General features: G+C 42.4%; 1 protein-coding gene across 1 annotated transcript in view; it reads right to left on the reverse strand.

Annotated features, from left to right (window-relative positions):
- The window catches only part of ptpn9a (protein tyrosine phosphatase non-receptor type 9a), an 81,698-nt gene extending 73,940 nt beyond the window's left edge, over window positions 1–7,758 (reverse strand). Inside the window, exon 1 of the mRNA XM_034175977.1 lies at window positions 7,406–7,758. Within this exon, the coding sequence (XP_034031868.1) occupies window positions 7,406–7,456 (51 nt within the window). The 5' untranslated portion in view covers window positions 7,457–7,758. The remainder of the gene's footprint in view (window positions 1–7,405) is intronic.
- Window positions 7,759–16,960: the final 9,202 nt, after the last annotated feature.

The following is a 16,960-nucleotide window of genomic DNA, read 5'->3' on the forward strand; positions in this document are numbered from 1 at the left end:
GGCAGACACAGCGTTTTTGCTGACCAGATGATGAAAAATCAGAGGGAGGAGAAGGAATGAATGAACAAACAAAAAAGGACTTACTTTGAAATGTATCTCATGCAAACTAATATTCCAGCACAGTATTCCAGCAAAATGACAGTTTCACCTTCCTCAGGTACGTAGAAAGAACACACTACAAATATAAACTGGAGAACAGAAACCAACGGGAAAATTTAACTGCCAGCTATTGCAGTAATCACTGTTATATAACGACTGAGTGGATCCTTGTCATTTGATTGGTGCTTTATATGTCACGTGACATGGATTATTTATCCCATTTGTGTTGTGTTGCATTTAGCATGCAAATTTTGGTTCCATACATTTTGTACCATTGCATGCTACGAACCCCGCCCACGCACAGACTAGCTAAACATGGTGGAGTTTGTTTTGCTGACGGATGACGATTTGAACAAGCTAATTGACGGTGCTAATTCTAAGACACAAACCAAAAAAAAACAAAAAAAAAACATCCACTACACTGTAAGCTATCTGGAGGCATGAAGAGCTGTTGGGATGAAAAGCTGGACAAATTTCTGATGTGATTTTTTTTTGTTGAACTTTTTTTGTTTGGAAGTATCACAGACTACATCTGTTTGTCCAAGTTGACTGAGAACAAGTTTGGATTCCTATTTAAAGTTAGTGTTGGACTGTTGATGTCAAAGCACCAGTGACAAACACCAAAATGCAAGTCCCTTTTGTTGTTTATAAATTCATATCAACTCAAATGACAAGGAGCTATTTTAGCTGTTATATAAAACAAATAATGAATGTTTTTACATTCTTTAAATGGTTCGAATATTTCATGAGGTGAAAGCTGGAACGTACCATTCAACAAGGTGATTTTATATTTCTCAAAGCAAAAATCCAAAACCTCATGATTTCAGATTCTCATTCATGAAGACTCATGTAGTTTGACGAAATACGATGTTTAAAGATATTCGGTGGGACTATGAATTAAGATGAGCTTATTGGATATTTACTGAGAAATGACAAAGTGAACAGATTTGTACTTAATAAAAACAATCACTCCGCGTACACAGTGCCTTGCAAAAGTATTCAGCCCCTTGGTATTTCAGACATTGCAATTTGTTTATGCCATTTCAAATACAAAATGCAAATCAGGCTTCTCAACATAAAAATTTCAAAAATTATCTTCTTTAAACTTATACAACTTCATGATGAAGTGGTATACATAGAGGAGGATTTTCTTTCACCAAATCTAGGCTCGCATCTCAGATGTATCTTCTGGCAAATAGTAGCTGAACTTTCAGGTCTTTTTAAGAAAATCGTCCTTTATACAACTTCATCATGAAGCTGTATAACTGGGGATACAAAATGTAAAACATACACTGTGCACAATTTCTCCAATCACAGCCACAGAAGCCTATAACTTCTTCTGGGTTGTCTGGGTGTCTTTCCTCATGCTTCTCCTTCTTGCAAAGTCACTCAGTTTTTGAGAACTGTCTCCTCCACACAGATTTACCATACAGTGCCATACTGTTTGTATTTCTTCATCACTGATGTAAATAAAGTCCAAGACATATTCAGTGACTTGGAAATGTTCATGTATCCATCCCCTGACTTGTTTGAATAAAACTGGCAATAAAAATGAGTATTTACAGGTTTTATACCAAAGGGACCCATTACTTCTGTAACCCATCATCTTGGCTTTTATATTTTAATAATCAGAATTTATCTCAAGTTGGAGAGATTTGCTTTGAGTATGTGTTCAAGGAAGGTAATTTTAGAATTTATTTATACTGAGAAGCCTGATTTGCTTTTTGTATTTGAAATGGCATAAATTAAAATATGTGAAATACCAAGGGGTTGAATACTTTTGCAAGGCGCTGTAGGGCTCAAACAGTTATGAGCAATTTTCAAATTTTATAATTAGTCAAATAATCAATAGCATTGTGAAAAATTTCAATATGACTCATATATGATGTCTGGCTGGGGAAAGGACTGCTGTGAAATTGATCAGACACAAGTCATATGGCAGGATTCACCCATTCGTCACCATGATGACAACTGTAATTAAACTTCAGTACAGTTACAACTAATCTGGTGGACAATGAAGCTCCCAGGCAAACAATTGGGTAGCGCAGTCTCATTTGAGGGAGGGCACTAAAGGGGTAAAGTATGACGCATATGATGTAATTTCTTTACTTCCGAGGACAGAAACACTGTACTTTCTCTGCGATTTTGGGCAAATTACACACAAAGTTAAAATACAAAGAAAAAGTGAAGATGCGGTGGAAAGTGGACATTTGTTGCGGTTTGTTTACGACCCGGAGCTCAAACGTGTCGAGGCAGCTGTGCAGGTGAGAGAACGTAGCTACTCTGGTTAGCTGCGTAGGTTAACACACGACGTCTCCATTTGCCTCGTCTTCCCTTCTCCACTGGGAACTGGAAAAAAAAAACTGCACTTTTTGCAACTGCTTTGGTGATTACAGCCAAAAACAAAACAGTACACCATTTTCCCATGTAAAGTTATGCTGTGTATATATTGTGCAACGGTAGCGTCTGTCCCCATAAGTGGTCAAATCCAGCGATATCACGCAGGGTTCAAACGAGACTGCACTGCTCTATACTGCAGGCAGTCAGTGCATTTGTGCTGGTTTAAAAACCCAGCTTTGGCAAATGTTGCTCTTGTTACCTAGTCAGTTTGACTGAGGGTGGAGTGGGGCTGAGCCCCACACACACACACACAGCAGAGCCTGTTTGTGGATGGCTGTGGAGTCAATTTTTCAATTTCAATTTATATAGCGCCAAATCACAACAAAGTTGCCTCAAGGCGCTTCACACAACCAAGCAAGCACACAGGCGACAGTGGTAAGGAAAAACTCCCTCTGATAATTTGAGGAAGAAACCTCAAGCAGACCAGATTCACAGGGGTGACCATCTGCTTGGGCCATGCTACTGACACAATGTTATTCAGCTGAGTCCTTCACACTGGACAGTGAGTGGATTTTAAAGTCTACCAGCACCAACAGTCTACAGCAGGGGTGCCAAAGTTCAGTCCTCAAGCTCTACCTTCCTGACACTCTTGGTTGTCTCCCTGCTCCAACACACCTGAATCCAATGAAAGGCTCATTAAAAGCCTGCTAACAAGTCTTACATTGGATTCAGGTGTGTTGGAGCAGGGAGACAACCAAGAGTGTCAGGAAGGTAGATCGAGGACCGAACTTGGGCACCCCTGGTCTACAGTCTTACAGAATACATTGCACTCTGGTGTCCCTCACAAGCTAAAAGTTATTTTGACTGCCACTCACTTCTCCTCTCCCCTGTTCATACAGCAGCACAACGGACAGAAACAAGAAAATACTCGTTCAATTCTCCAGAATGACACCAAGAACCAAAAAACTCCAGCAGATAGTCTTGGGGGGTGTTGTCCACTTGCCCCTTTGGCGATGCAACTGTACCGTCGAAAACCTTGTTTATATATGTGGAAATCCCGTGCATTAGAAACCACCTAAAATATTACACAGATATTTTGGTAAGTATTTTAGCTGCCCCTAGTGCATCATGAAATGCAATGAAGCCAAAGCATACATAAAAACAAAATGCAACAGATAATCACCACATCTACAGCTCACATGTAGCTGCTATGAAGCCCTCTGCTGATGTCATGTAGCTTCCTGATGATCCTGTGGAGCGTCTCTTTAGTCTTTGGGAAGTGGCAGCTGAAACACATTTTTTAATTTAACCAGGTTAGTCCCATTGAGACTGAAACCTCTTTTGCAAGGGAGACCTGGACAATTGTAAAGTTTCCAATTCAACTAACCTCCATGCTACATGTAGGAATGGAACCCATGACCTTCTTGCTGTGAGGCAACAGGGCTAACCACTAAGCCCCCATGCTCCCATTTTGATAAGTTTCGCTTACTTGCGTAAGACTTTGGTTCCATCAATGTGGCTAACAGGCTAAATATCCACCGTAATACATTTCTGAGCTCGTCTGGTCTACAGCAGACTAAATGTGGAGCTTAATTCATCGTATATTGTTACTTTCACTGTCTTACACAAACCTCAGGGTTATATTTTATTTTCTCAACTGTTATTCAGCTGAATTTTTATGTAATTGTCGATACAGTTGTCTTCAATTTCACTTAGTTTAGTGCAGCAGATAACAGAATATTGACAGTGGAATCGTTCAAATGGTGAAGCAAGTACCAAATTTGGCAAAAATACTCCTTAGACAATACCTTTTGATAAAACCAACTGGCTACTTTAATGTTCAATAGGCAGCCAGGTAGGGGTCAATTGAGGAATTACACAGGGGTCAAAAACTGAAAATGCTCCAATCATATTAAAAACTATACCACATTATTTGTCTGATCATAAAGATTCCAAAAAGGTATACTTTGGACTAGCTATGACTGAATGTTCTGGAGTTATGGGGTAAAAACAACAAGAATGATGACAAAAATCAGTTTCAGTTTGTACAGGGGTCAAAAGATAAAGTTACTCCAATTTTGGTAAAAAGTGGTGAAAGTTATTAGTTGAGTTAATAGGGTTTCAAAAAGGAATAGTTTGCACCAAGTGTCATCCTTAGTTATCATGTTATGGGGTAACATATGTCACATGTCATAGAATTCAATGGATGTCAACATTGTTTGACCTTTACTTTGGAGACCAAACATTCAACACAATCAATACTATTCCACTTATTAATCCTATTAGCTCAACCAATAATTTGCACCACTTTTTACCAAAATTGGAGCAACTTTAACTTTTGACCCCTTTGTACAAACTGAAATTGACTTTTGTCACCACTCTTGCTGTTTTTAACCCCATAACATTCAGTTGTAGATAGTCCAAACTATACCTTTTTCGAATCTTTATGATCAGACAAATAATGTGGTATATGACTGGATCATTTACAAATACTGTAGGTTTTCTTATGGGGTCCACTTGGACCCAGGCTGAATATAATGGAATCTGGTCAGACTCCATCACAAATTTTTAAGCTTATTTTCAAGTTCTCTTAACTATTGAAAAGTCAGAGCAGCTTTTATTCAGGTTATTTGTGTCAGCGAAACTGCAGGGAGTAGGGGCAGGATTGAATTTTTGTACTGAAAAGTCATGTTCAAACAAGAGAAAAAAAAAATGTAACAGAAGTCTTTCAAAATGATATGTGGTTTATTAGCCAGATACTCAAAGGTCTTTAAAAAATAGTTGCAAATTGATCCCATCTAGTTATATTACAGATACCTATAAGAATGGCATCAATAAAAATTTAACAGAATTAAAAAAACAAAACAAAAAACAAACAAAAAAAAAACCAAGAGATTCTGGTGAGGTCCGCTTGAATGAAAAACTTCATGGATCAAACATTTTTACAGTCTTAACAAAAGATGTGGTTGTGCTTAATTAATCATCAATAAGGCTTAAAGGAGCCTACAGATTCACTGTTCAATTCAACAGGACAAAACTTTAATTGTATTTCCACGACCGTTAACTTATATTTTCAGGTAAAAGTTACTTTATAGCAAGTTACAAACCTTAGAAAAGTAATTAACAAGTGTTGGACTGACATCAGCGTGAGATGCCATTGGCACCAGAAGACAAACTGAAGTCACCTGATCACAACTTTCAACAAGCAATATTTCCACCGGTGGAAAAACTATATTATATATCAAACAATGTGTTATCTATATAGTCTACTTTAGTTCCATACACCAGAAAACAAAAAGTAATTTGCTGCCTGTTTAATCAATCATTTCAGAATTTTTTTTTATATTTACTGAGGTAAACACGCACACGTCTACCTCCACCAGACATTTTGAATGGCATATTCACCCATTTAGCAGTGAGAAGATATGGGTGAGGTTTTCAGCTTGCCCCACCCACACACTTACATTCTACAGTTTAGCTTGCGTTAGTGTTAGCATTCTAATCAACGCTGTTGTTTTTCCAGCTGCTTCCATTTCTGTAAGGTTGCCACAGCAGAGCCAGTACAGATCCACACTGGGTTTTGGCACAAAATTTAAACCGAATGTCAATGTCAAGAATACAATAGACGCCGCGACGCGCCACGACACAGGGTTAAGCCCCTGTCACACTGGCGTATTCGTAGAGGTGTTCATTGCAGCGTTGTGTTTCATTTAAATACGCCCAAAATACACGCGTACTCAGCTTTTTTCAGTGTTCGTCCATACTTGCAGCTGCGTGTGTTCGCATTTTAATGTGTGCACACAGTCGCGTGTACCATAGGCGTAGGAGGTGGGGTCTATTTGGGGGGGGGCACACCAAATTTGCCTGAATCTCAGAAGCCCCCATGACTCTTTAAATTACCATATATTTATATTGGTGACCAAATAGCAGTTTGATTGTTTACATTAATTGCAAAAATAAGTCTGACAACATTTTAGGTCATTCTATTCTGTATTCAGAGTCTACATGGCCCATGCCCGAATTTCCCAGCCCATCTGCCCGAATCTGAGCATTTTGCAGAGCCCGGGGAGGCGTTTGCCCCCCGCTCCCCCACCTCCTACGCCTATGGCGTGTACCATGCTGCTATTAAACCAGTTCAGTGCTATTTTATGCCTCTGTGGAAGTGCGCTCTGAGTAATAAGTCTGAGAGACAACTCAGATCTTTTTGTTCCCTTAAAAAAAAAAAAAAAAAAAAAAAAGAGTAGATCTTTAAGTTCACCACTCAAAAGATCAAACATCAAATTGAGATGGAAGTCACTTCAGCCTGAAATGTGAATGTAGCCGCTGAGTCAAACTCAAGTCATTTTAGTTTTGATAAATTAGAAAGGGGGGAAAAAATATAGCAATTTCTTATGATGGCAGGATGAAATAAAACGTGTATGCTTAATAAGCACACGAATAAAGAGAAACACGTTTTTACTGAATGAACCAGGTGTCGAACCAGCTAGCTTGCAGAGTTTCATATAAAAAAAAAAAAAGCTTCGCCCACGTTAAAGTGTCCGTGTCCAGGCTTCCGTGGACACGAGTGGACGACAACAGAGAAATGAACATTTTTGTGGAGGCTGGTAAAAAAAAAAAAAAAAAAAAAAAAAAAAAAAACGAGCGGCCTGTTATGAAACGGCGGCAATAAAAGTAAAAAGTCTCCTCGGCTGCTGCCTCCTGTTTTCAATCGGCGGGGTCCTGCATGTTGATTTGGCACAAGTTTCACGCCGGATGATGCCCTTCCTGACACAACTCCACATGACATGTCGAAATGCAACGACGGCAATAATGCGCCAGAAATCGATACAACGTTTCCGCTCCGCGTTTCGCAACCGCAGCGGCTGCACGCACGGTGCGCGCAGGCCAGACAGAGAGAGAGAGAGAGAGAGAGAGAGAGAGAGCGCTCCAGGTGGGGTCGAAAAGAGGGGAAAAAAGAAGGGCCTACCTGCTCTTCCTCCGCCGATAAAGCAGCTGCCATGGTCAGATCGGCGCTCATCCTTTGTGTCTCTTCTCATGGAGAGTCCAGATGACGTTTGAAGGTTGTCCCACGTACGAAGCGCTGCGCGATGAAAAGCGCAACGCTGCCTTTTTCTGCTCGATCTGACCGCGAGTCACCCAGCAGGGGGAGAGAAAAACAAAACAATCCACCTAAATCCGACGTCTAAAGTGGAAAGAGGAAAAAAATATCAAATCACAGGTTCTCTGTGAGGCTCGTGTGGACGGTAAGCGCGCGCGCTGCTGCACCTCCGGAGCACAGCTGCAGCTGCACGCTTACTTATCCGTGTCATGAATGGCAACTTTTGGCCCTGAACGTTGCCTTTTTGTGTGTGTTTGTGTGTGAGAGAGAGAGAGAGAGCCGAGGCTGCTCTCCACCGTGCGCCTCCACTCTGCCCCCTGTTGGTGGTCCAGCGAGTTCCACGTCAAATAAAAACAGCCGCGTCATCACCAGGAAAATATACGCACACGTACAACGTCATGTATCACCGACGCGGGAGCGCGCATTCACTCGGACAACTTTTTAGGTTTTTAAGGTTGAGGTGTTGGACTAGTTTTTATATTTTGTTAAGGAGGAGTAAAAAATGGAAAAAAATCAGAATGTACACATACATTTATGAAACATTTCTCTAAACAAGGCCATAGGGTCACTGACCCTAAAGAGATTCCCTCCTTGGCACAGTGATCTATTCAACAATTCAGTGTTACAACCAAAACTATGATACATACACTTTTATTTCCTTTATATTTGACATCCTTGACCATGAAAACATACCACTACAACTTGGAATCACTTTTATGTCTTTATTAGTTCAAAAGTTTTCAGTAATGGCGGTTTTCTTCTGGATCGAGCTCCATAACATTTGAAGCTACATCAAATCTGATGACACCTTACTGAATCAGTACAGATTCAGCTACAGGTGTTAGTTGTGCATCTCTAGCTTCATTTGTCACCTCACACTGACACATTTTCTATTTTCCCTATATTTTTGAATATTCTGGATCACCAGATCTGGAATCCGGATCCGATCATCACCAAACTTTGTTGATTGATAGAACATCTGACTGTGTTACACCCTAATTTTTTTTCAAGCCTTTCTGCCTTGTTTTTGTGGAGTTAGAAACTAGAATGTCAAAATTCCCCCTATCCCACAATGGTGAGGAATCCTTTAAAAATTCCTGGATCCGGATTGTGATCCGGATCACCACTAAAATTTAATCACTTGTTCCTCTTGTCATTTCCAACCACTCCACAAAATTTCATCAAAATCCATTCAAAACCTTTTGAGTTATCCTGCTGACAGACAGACAAACAAACGCAACTGAAAACATAACCTCCTTGGCGGAGGTAATAAAAGCCAAGATGATGGGTTCCATACATAATGGAATGCTTTAGTATGATACCTGTAAATATGTCAGTTTTATTGCCAGTATTCTTCAGACAAGTCAGGAGATGGATACATGAACATTTCCAAGTCACTGTATGTCTTGGACTTTATTTACATCAACCAGTAGTGCCTGTAGGAAGTATATTCCTAGAAAAGTTGGAGATTTGTCGATGAATGTTCCACCTTGTGATAATAAAGCAAGAAGCATCTGTGTGTCTGTGGCTCAGATATCTGTCAGAGTGTTTGTGTATTATTTATTTCTTCCGTCAGTCTCCCTCGTGAACGCGTTACAGGTCAGCATCTGTTTAAGTTAGAGAGGCGATTCATCTTTGTTGACAATCTTTCATCGAAGCTGGCGTTCGGCCTTGTGCCAATAATGATGATGACTTAAAAAAAAATAGGAATGATAATGACTTTAAAATACAGGTTTTGAAAAGTAATCCCCAAAATTTTCATACTAAAGGATGCGATCATCATGGCATGTGCAAGCAGTATCTGGACGCTGAGGCCGATCTGACAAACAGAGATATGCGAGTCACACACACACAGACACATCTTGCTTTATAGATAAGAAGATTATGATGAAGATATTGTTCTCCTGGGGGATTTCAACGCCCATGTGGGTGGCGACAGGGAGACCTGGAGGGGGGGTGATCGGGAAGCACGGCCTCCCCGATCTGAACCCGAGTGGTGTTCAGTTGTTGGACTTCTGTGCTAGTCACAGTTTGTCCATCACGAACACCATGTTCGAGCACAAGGATGTCCATAAGTGCATGTGGCACCAGGTCACCCTGAGCCGGAGGTTGATGATCAACTTTGTAGTTGTAGACACTTGAGTGAAGAGAGGGGCAGAGCTGTCGACCGATCACCACCTGGTGGTGAGTTGGATCCGCTGGGAGGGGAGGAAGCCGGTCAGACCTGGCAGGCCCAAATGTATCGTGAGGGTCTGCTGGGAACGACTGGCGGAACCCTCTGTCAGTGAGGTCTTCAACTCCCACCTCCGGGAGAGCTTCTCCCAGATCCCAGGGGAGGTTGGAGACATGGAGTCCGAGTGGACCATGTTCTCCACCTCCATTGTCGATGCGGCCGCTCGTAGCTGTGGTCGCAAGGTCTCTGGTGCCTGTCGCGATGGCAATCCCCGAACCTGGTGGTGGACACCGGAAGTAAGGGATGCCGTCAAGCTGAAGAAGGAGTCCTACTTATCTTTGTTGGTAGGTGGGACCCCAGAGGCAGCTGACAGGTACCGGCAGGCCAAGCGTGCTGCAGCCCATGCGGTCGCAGAGGCAAAAACGGGTCTGGGAGGAGTTCGGGGAGGCTATGGAGGAGGACTATCGGTTGGCCTCGAAGAGATTCTGGCAAACTGTCCGACGCCTCAGGAGGCAGAAGCAGCTCTCCACCAGCACTGTTTACGGTGCGGGTGGGGAGCTTTTGACCTGACTGGGGATGTTGTCGGGCGGTGGAAGGAGTACTTCGAGGATCTCCTCAATCCCATCGTCACGTCTTCCGAAGAGGAAGCAGAGACTGGGGACTCAGAGACAGACTCATCCATTACCCAGGCCGAAGTCACCGAGGTGGTTAGAAAGCTCCTCGGTGTCAAGGCTCCTGGGGTGGATGAAATCCGTCCTGAGTACCTTAAGTCTCTGGATGTTGTGGGACTGTCTTGGCTGACATGCCTCTGCAACATCGCATGGCGATCGGGGACAGTGCCTCTGGATTGGCAGACCGGGGTGGTGGTCCCTCTGTTTAAGAAGGGGGACCGGAGGGTGTGTTCCAACTATAGGGGGATCACACTCCTCAGCCTCCCTGGTAAGGTCTATTCCAGAGTACTGGAGAGGAGAATTCGACCGATGGTCGAACCTCGGATTCAGGAGGAGCAGTGTGTTTTTCGTCCTGGTCGCGGCACACTGGACCAGCTCTACACCCTCCATCGGGTGCTCGAGGGTTCATGGGAGTTTGCCCAACCAGTCCACATGTGTTTTGTGGATCTGGAGAAGGCATTCGTCCGTGTCCCTCGGGGCACCCTGTGGGAGTGCTCCGGGAGTACGGGGTCCGGGGTCCTTTGCTAAGGGCTATCTGGTCCCTGTACGACCGCAGCAGGAGCTTGGTTCGCATTGCCGGTAGTAAGTCAAACCTGTTTCCAGTGCACGTTGGCCTCCGCCAGGGCTGCCCTTTGTCACCGGTTCTGTTCATTATTTTTATGGACAGAATTTCTAGGCGCAGGCAGGGTGTAGAGGGGGTCTGGTTTGGGAACCACAGAAACCCGTCTCTGCTGTTTGTGGATGATGTGGTTCTGTTGGCTTCGTCAAATAAGGACCTTCAGCGTGCACTGGGGCAGTTTGCAGCCGAGTGTGAAGCGTCCAGGATGAAAATCAGCACCTCCAAATCCAAGGCCGTGGTTCTCGACCGGAAAAAGGTGCTTTGCCCTCTTCAGGTCGGTGGAGTGTCCTTGCCTCAAGTGGAGGAGTTTAAGTATCTCAGGGTCTTGTTCATGAGTGAGGGACGGATGGAGCATGAGATCAATAGACGGATCGGTGCAGCATCTGCAGTGATGCGGTCGCTGTATCGGACCGTCGTGGTGAAGAGAGAGCTGAGTAGGGGGGCAAAGCTCTCGATTTACCGATCGATCTATGTTCCGATCCTCAACTATGGTCATGAGATTTGGCTCATAACCGAAAGAACGAGATCGCGAGTACAAGCGGCCGAGATGAGTTTCCTCCGCAGGGTGGCTGGGCGCTCCCTTAGAGATAGGGTGAGGAGCTCGGTCACTCGGGAGGAGCTCGGAGTCGAGCCGCTGCTCCTCCACGTCGAAAGGAGTCAGTTGAGGTGGCTCGGGCATCTTTTACGGATGCCCCCTGGACGCCTCGCTGGAGAGGTGTTCCGGGCACGTCCCATTGGGAGGAGGCCCCGGGGAAGACCCAGGACATGCTGGAGGGACTACATGTTTCGGCTGGCTTGGGAACGCCTTGGGGTTCCCCCGGAGGAGCTGGAGAAGGTGTGTGTGGATCGGGAGGTCTGGGCGGCTTTGCTTGAGCTGCTGCCCCCGCGACCTGACCTCGGATAAAGCGGAAGAAAATGGATGGATGGATGGAAGATTATGAAGAAATACATACAGTATGGCACTCTATGGTAAATCTGATGTGGACAGTTCTCAAAAACTGAGTGACTGTGCCAGAAGAAAAAGGGTGAGGAAAGCCACCAAGACACCCAGACACCACAGAAGAAGTTACAGGCTTCTGTGGCTGTGATTGGAGAAATTGTGCATATTTTGCATTTGTATCACCAGTTATACAGCTTCATGATGAAGTGGTCCAGAGAAGGATTCTCTTTCACCAATACATCAGATCTAGGCTCGCATCTCAGATGTACTTTCTGGCAAATTGTAGCTGAACTTTCAGGTCTCCTTTTTGAGAAAATCCTCCTCTATACCGCTTCATCAACTTCAAAATCTCACATACAGATCTAAACAGAGATTTAGAACCACTTAACTTCATGAAATGTCTATATTGCTACGTTGGCCAAAAGGCCATTATTAATACTTTTAGAAGTGTTTGTTTACATGTTGTATTTGTGGGGAAAAAACTTGGGAAAAGGCCCCATTTTTATTTTTGATCTGTGGGAAAACACACCAAATAGACTTTTTTCATTACCGAGATAATTAAACGCAACTTTATTTATGCAACTTTATATCAAACTGTTGTGGTTAAGAAACGCTGAGGATTTCCTCTTTAAGCAGCAGTGAGTCTGCATCCTTCAAATGATCGTCATACATTACTAACGCACGAAATAAAGCCAGAGGAAATGACTCCAGGGTTCGGATAAGAATAGCAGCAGGACCGCGCGTAATAGTTGGTTGCAGGAATTTAATTAGAGAAACTCTTAGGGCATACTTGCATCCCTCAGGCCACATTTTAATCTAATACACTTTACAGGAATTATATTACATCACAGGAAATAGAAAATACCCGACAGAACGATAAAAAAGTCAGTGTAATCTGACACACGAGCACACTATAAGTCTGCACAAGACTGTAAAGGCCTTCTAGGTGGATAGTTCAGGTACCATTTGAAGAAGACTGTGTTTCCGGCAAGTCGATTGATGGCTCATACCTAAATGTGTTTTTAATGGGACCATACAAAGTGATGGAATGCAATCCAGAAATCAAATTGGCACAGACTATTTCAGAGGTTGGAAAGATTTCTTCATGCTTTGTTAACCTGCCTCCACACCGACACCAGAGATGTTACTGACAAAGTTATCAATTAATTTTTATTTGTTTAGTACTGTGATCATCAGCTGCTTGCAGGATTTTTAAAAACCTCTTTAAAGGTGCCATGTGATGTCTAAAATGCATTAAGCGTATCAAAGTTTGTATGTGGGGAAAAAAAATCACTCCGTGTAGATGCTGAAGTGATGCCCTTTTGGACTCGGGGTATCGCCTTTATTCCAGAGATTTTGCAGGGGTATCACAGTGTGTAAGTCTGCCTTGTCTGTCATTTTCTCACAAGACTAATCAGGAGTCCAGTTATGGACTTTTGTTACATATGTCACAACAAACAAATCAAGTGATTTCACTAAGTTGTGAGACAATGGGGACTTGAAAGTAGAGCATGACCGATATGGATTTTTTGGGGTGGAGGGGTTGATACAAATACTGATATTATAAAGTAAAAAAATTATAGCACAAATAGATATGCTGATATAAAAGTGTTTATTTCTGCTAACTTTCTCAAAATATGAGAAAAAAATGGCAAACATAATAGATCCATACAGAAATACAGAGCATATTTTGCCATGTTGGATTATTTTGTTGGAGCAACTAACCAGTGTACATCATGCTACTGTTGTGTCGCATCGCTCAGCATTTGCATAAAATAGATTTCTCATCATAAAATAAAGATAATATATTATATTATATTATATTATATCACTCAACAAAAATATAAACGCAACACTTTTGGTTTTGCTCCCATTTTGTATGAGATGAACTCAAAGATCTAAAACTTTTTCCACATACACAATATCACCATTTCCCTCAAATATTGTTCACAAACCAGTCTAAATCTGTGATAGTGATCACTTCTCCTTTGCTGAGATAATCCATCCCACCTCACAGGTGTGCCATATCAAGATGCTGATTAGACACCATGATTAGTGCACAGGTGTGCCTTAGACTGCCCACAATAAAAGGCCACTCTGAAAGGTGCAGTTTTATCACACAGCACAATGCCACAGATGTCGCAAGATTTGAGGGAGCGTGCAATTGGCATGCTGACAGCAGGAATGTCAACCAGAGCTGTTGCTCGTGTATTGAATGTTTATTTCTCTACCATAAGTCGTCTCCAAAGGCGTTTCAGAGAATTTGGCAGTACATCCAACCAGCCTCACAACCGCAGACCACGTGTAACCACACCAGCCCAGGACCTCCACATCCAGCATGTTCACCTCCAAGATCATCTGAGACCAGCCACTCGGACAGCTGCTGAAACAATCGGTTTGCATAACCAAAGAATTTCTGCACAAACTGTCAGAAACCGCCAGGGAAGCTCATCTGCATGCTCATCGTCTTCATCGGGGTCTCGACCTGACTCCAGTTCGTCGTCGTAACCGACTTGAGTGGACAAATGCTCACATTCACTGGCATTTGGCACGTTGGAGAGGTGTTCTCTTCACGGATGAATCCCGGTTAACACTGTCCAGGGCAGATGGCAGACAGCGTGTGTGGCGTCGTGTGGGTGAGCGGTTTTCTGATGTCAATGTTGTGGATCGAGTGGCCCATGGTGGCGGTGGGGTTATGGTATGGGCAGGCGTCTGTTATGGACGAAGAACACAGGTGCATTTTATTGATGGCATTTTGAATGCACAGAGATACCGTGACGAGATCCTGAGGCCCATTGTTGTGCCATACATCCAAGAACATCACCTCATGTTGCAGCAGGATAATGCACGGCCCCATGTTGCAAGGATCTGTACACAATTCTTGGAAGCTGAAAATGTCCCAGTTCTTACATGGCCGGCATACTCACTGGACATGTCACCCATTGAGCATGTTTGGGATGCTCTGGACCGGCGTATACGACAGCGTGTACCAGTTCCTGCCAATATCCAGCAACTTCGCACAGCCATTGAAGAGGAGTGGACCAACATTCCACAGGCCACAATTGACAACCTGATCAACTCTATGCGAAGGAGATGTGTTGCACTGCATGAGGCAAATGGTGGTCACACCAGATACTGACTGGTATCCCCCCCCAATAAAACAAAACTGCACCTTTCAGAGTGGCCTTTTATTGTGGGCAGTCTAAGGCACACCTGTGCACTAATCATGGTGTCTAATCAGCATCTTGGTATGGCACACCTGTGAGGTGGGATGGATTATCTCAGCAAAGGAGAAGTGCTCACTATCACAGATTTAGACTGGTTTGTGAACAATATTTGAGGGAAATGGTGATATTGTGTATGTGGAAAAAGTTTTAGATCTTTGAGTTCATCTCATACAAAATGGGAGCAAAACCAAAAGTGTTGCATTTATATTTTTGTTGAGTATATATATATATATATATATAACTTATATATATATATATCAGTATACAGACATACAGTACATATTTTATATTTAAACATTTTTTTTTGTGGCATATAAAATGTCTTCTTTTCTTTTTGTTTTTGGTGGTGTTCAGTAGCTCTGCAGGAGAACCCCCGATTTCATTGCCACCCATGTACAATGACCATAAATATCATTCGGCTGCTCCCGGTTTTGTTCAGGGTCGCCACACCAGTTTTACCTGGAGAAACAATCCAAGTACTAACCAGGTCCTGCTCTGCTTAGCTTCCGAGATCTGACGGGATCAGGCTGACACAGAGCAGACCGGCTGCAGTAAACATCTTACCAATACTGTGTGTTATTTTCTTACATTATTTTCATCACTGCCAAAAAGACATTACATAATATGACTGCTTTTTCGAGGTGAAATTGGCCATTATTTGCAACCCATTATTTGTCTGTTTACATATTTTAAAATTTTGGGACTTGATTAATTACATATCATAATACAAATCATACAAAAATAAACTTTTGCCGCAACATGTCTAGGACCTGTTTAAAATAAGGGACTTCATTTATAATTTGTGAGGAACACTATTATTTGAGAAATCAAAGTTTCGAACTACTGTAAAAAGTCATTGTGTTTCTCTTAAGGGTGTTAACATTTGGTAACTTGGTTGTCTTTAAAAGGCTTTATGAAAATAATTTAATTACTTGGTATAGCATGATGAATAAGGTTTATTGATTTTGTTTTGTTTTTGGGTTTGTGCATTCTGTACTGTGGTTTGCATGGTTGTGGGTTGAAATTTTAGTTCAGCGATTAATTTATACTTTGTATCTGTTATTATGGGTATTAAGCTCAGATACATTTGATTATGTTTTGCTGTTGCTGAAACCAAGATAATTATATTAATTGGTAGATTGAAAATGACACATTCACATGTCATTCTTAATCCCAAAACAACAAGGTTTAGCAATAGGCCAACTTTAAGTGATGGTGCTGTTATCACAAAATGAAATTTAAAATGGCAGGAAACAATTATAGAACTCCCATCAACCATCTGACATCATGTCATTTGAGAAAATGTGATTAAGTCCTGCCCTGTCTGACAAAAAGCTTCTTTAAGGTCTGAATGCATCAGACATTTAAGAATTGAAGGCCTGATTTACCTCAATGAACTGTGCAATAAAAGCCGGAGCCGTACATTCGATTGTTAATAACGTTTCTTCCAGGATGTTGTAATCGACAGTGTGATCGGCAAAAACCACAACAGGTCTGATGGCTTTAAGGTGACTAATAGTTCAGGAAATTCTGTAAGAAAACCACAATATGAATGACAAACATCCTGTTGGAAACATTACCGAGCCAGAATAATAAACATACCTCATTTGTGTGCCCTTTGAATACAAGGCACTTCAATCAGATCAGCTACACTTAATCTACTGTATGAACAACACAATTTCCTCAGAGGAACTTTTTCCACTGAGAACAGAAGACAGTGGTCTCAGTTATAAAAGCTGCACATGTGTGTGTTTAGGAGACTGATTGTGCTCTGAAGTGTGTAACTGTGGGCT

Source organism: Thalassophryne amazonica, chromosome 8 (genome assembly GCF_902500255.1).
Source record: "Thalassophryne amazonica chromosome 8, fThaAma1.1, whole genome shotgun sequence".
NCBI lineage: Eukaryota > Metazoa > Chordata > Actinopteri > Batrachoidiformes > Batrachoididae > Thalassophryne > Thalassophryne amazonica.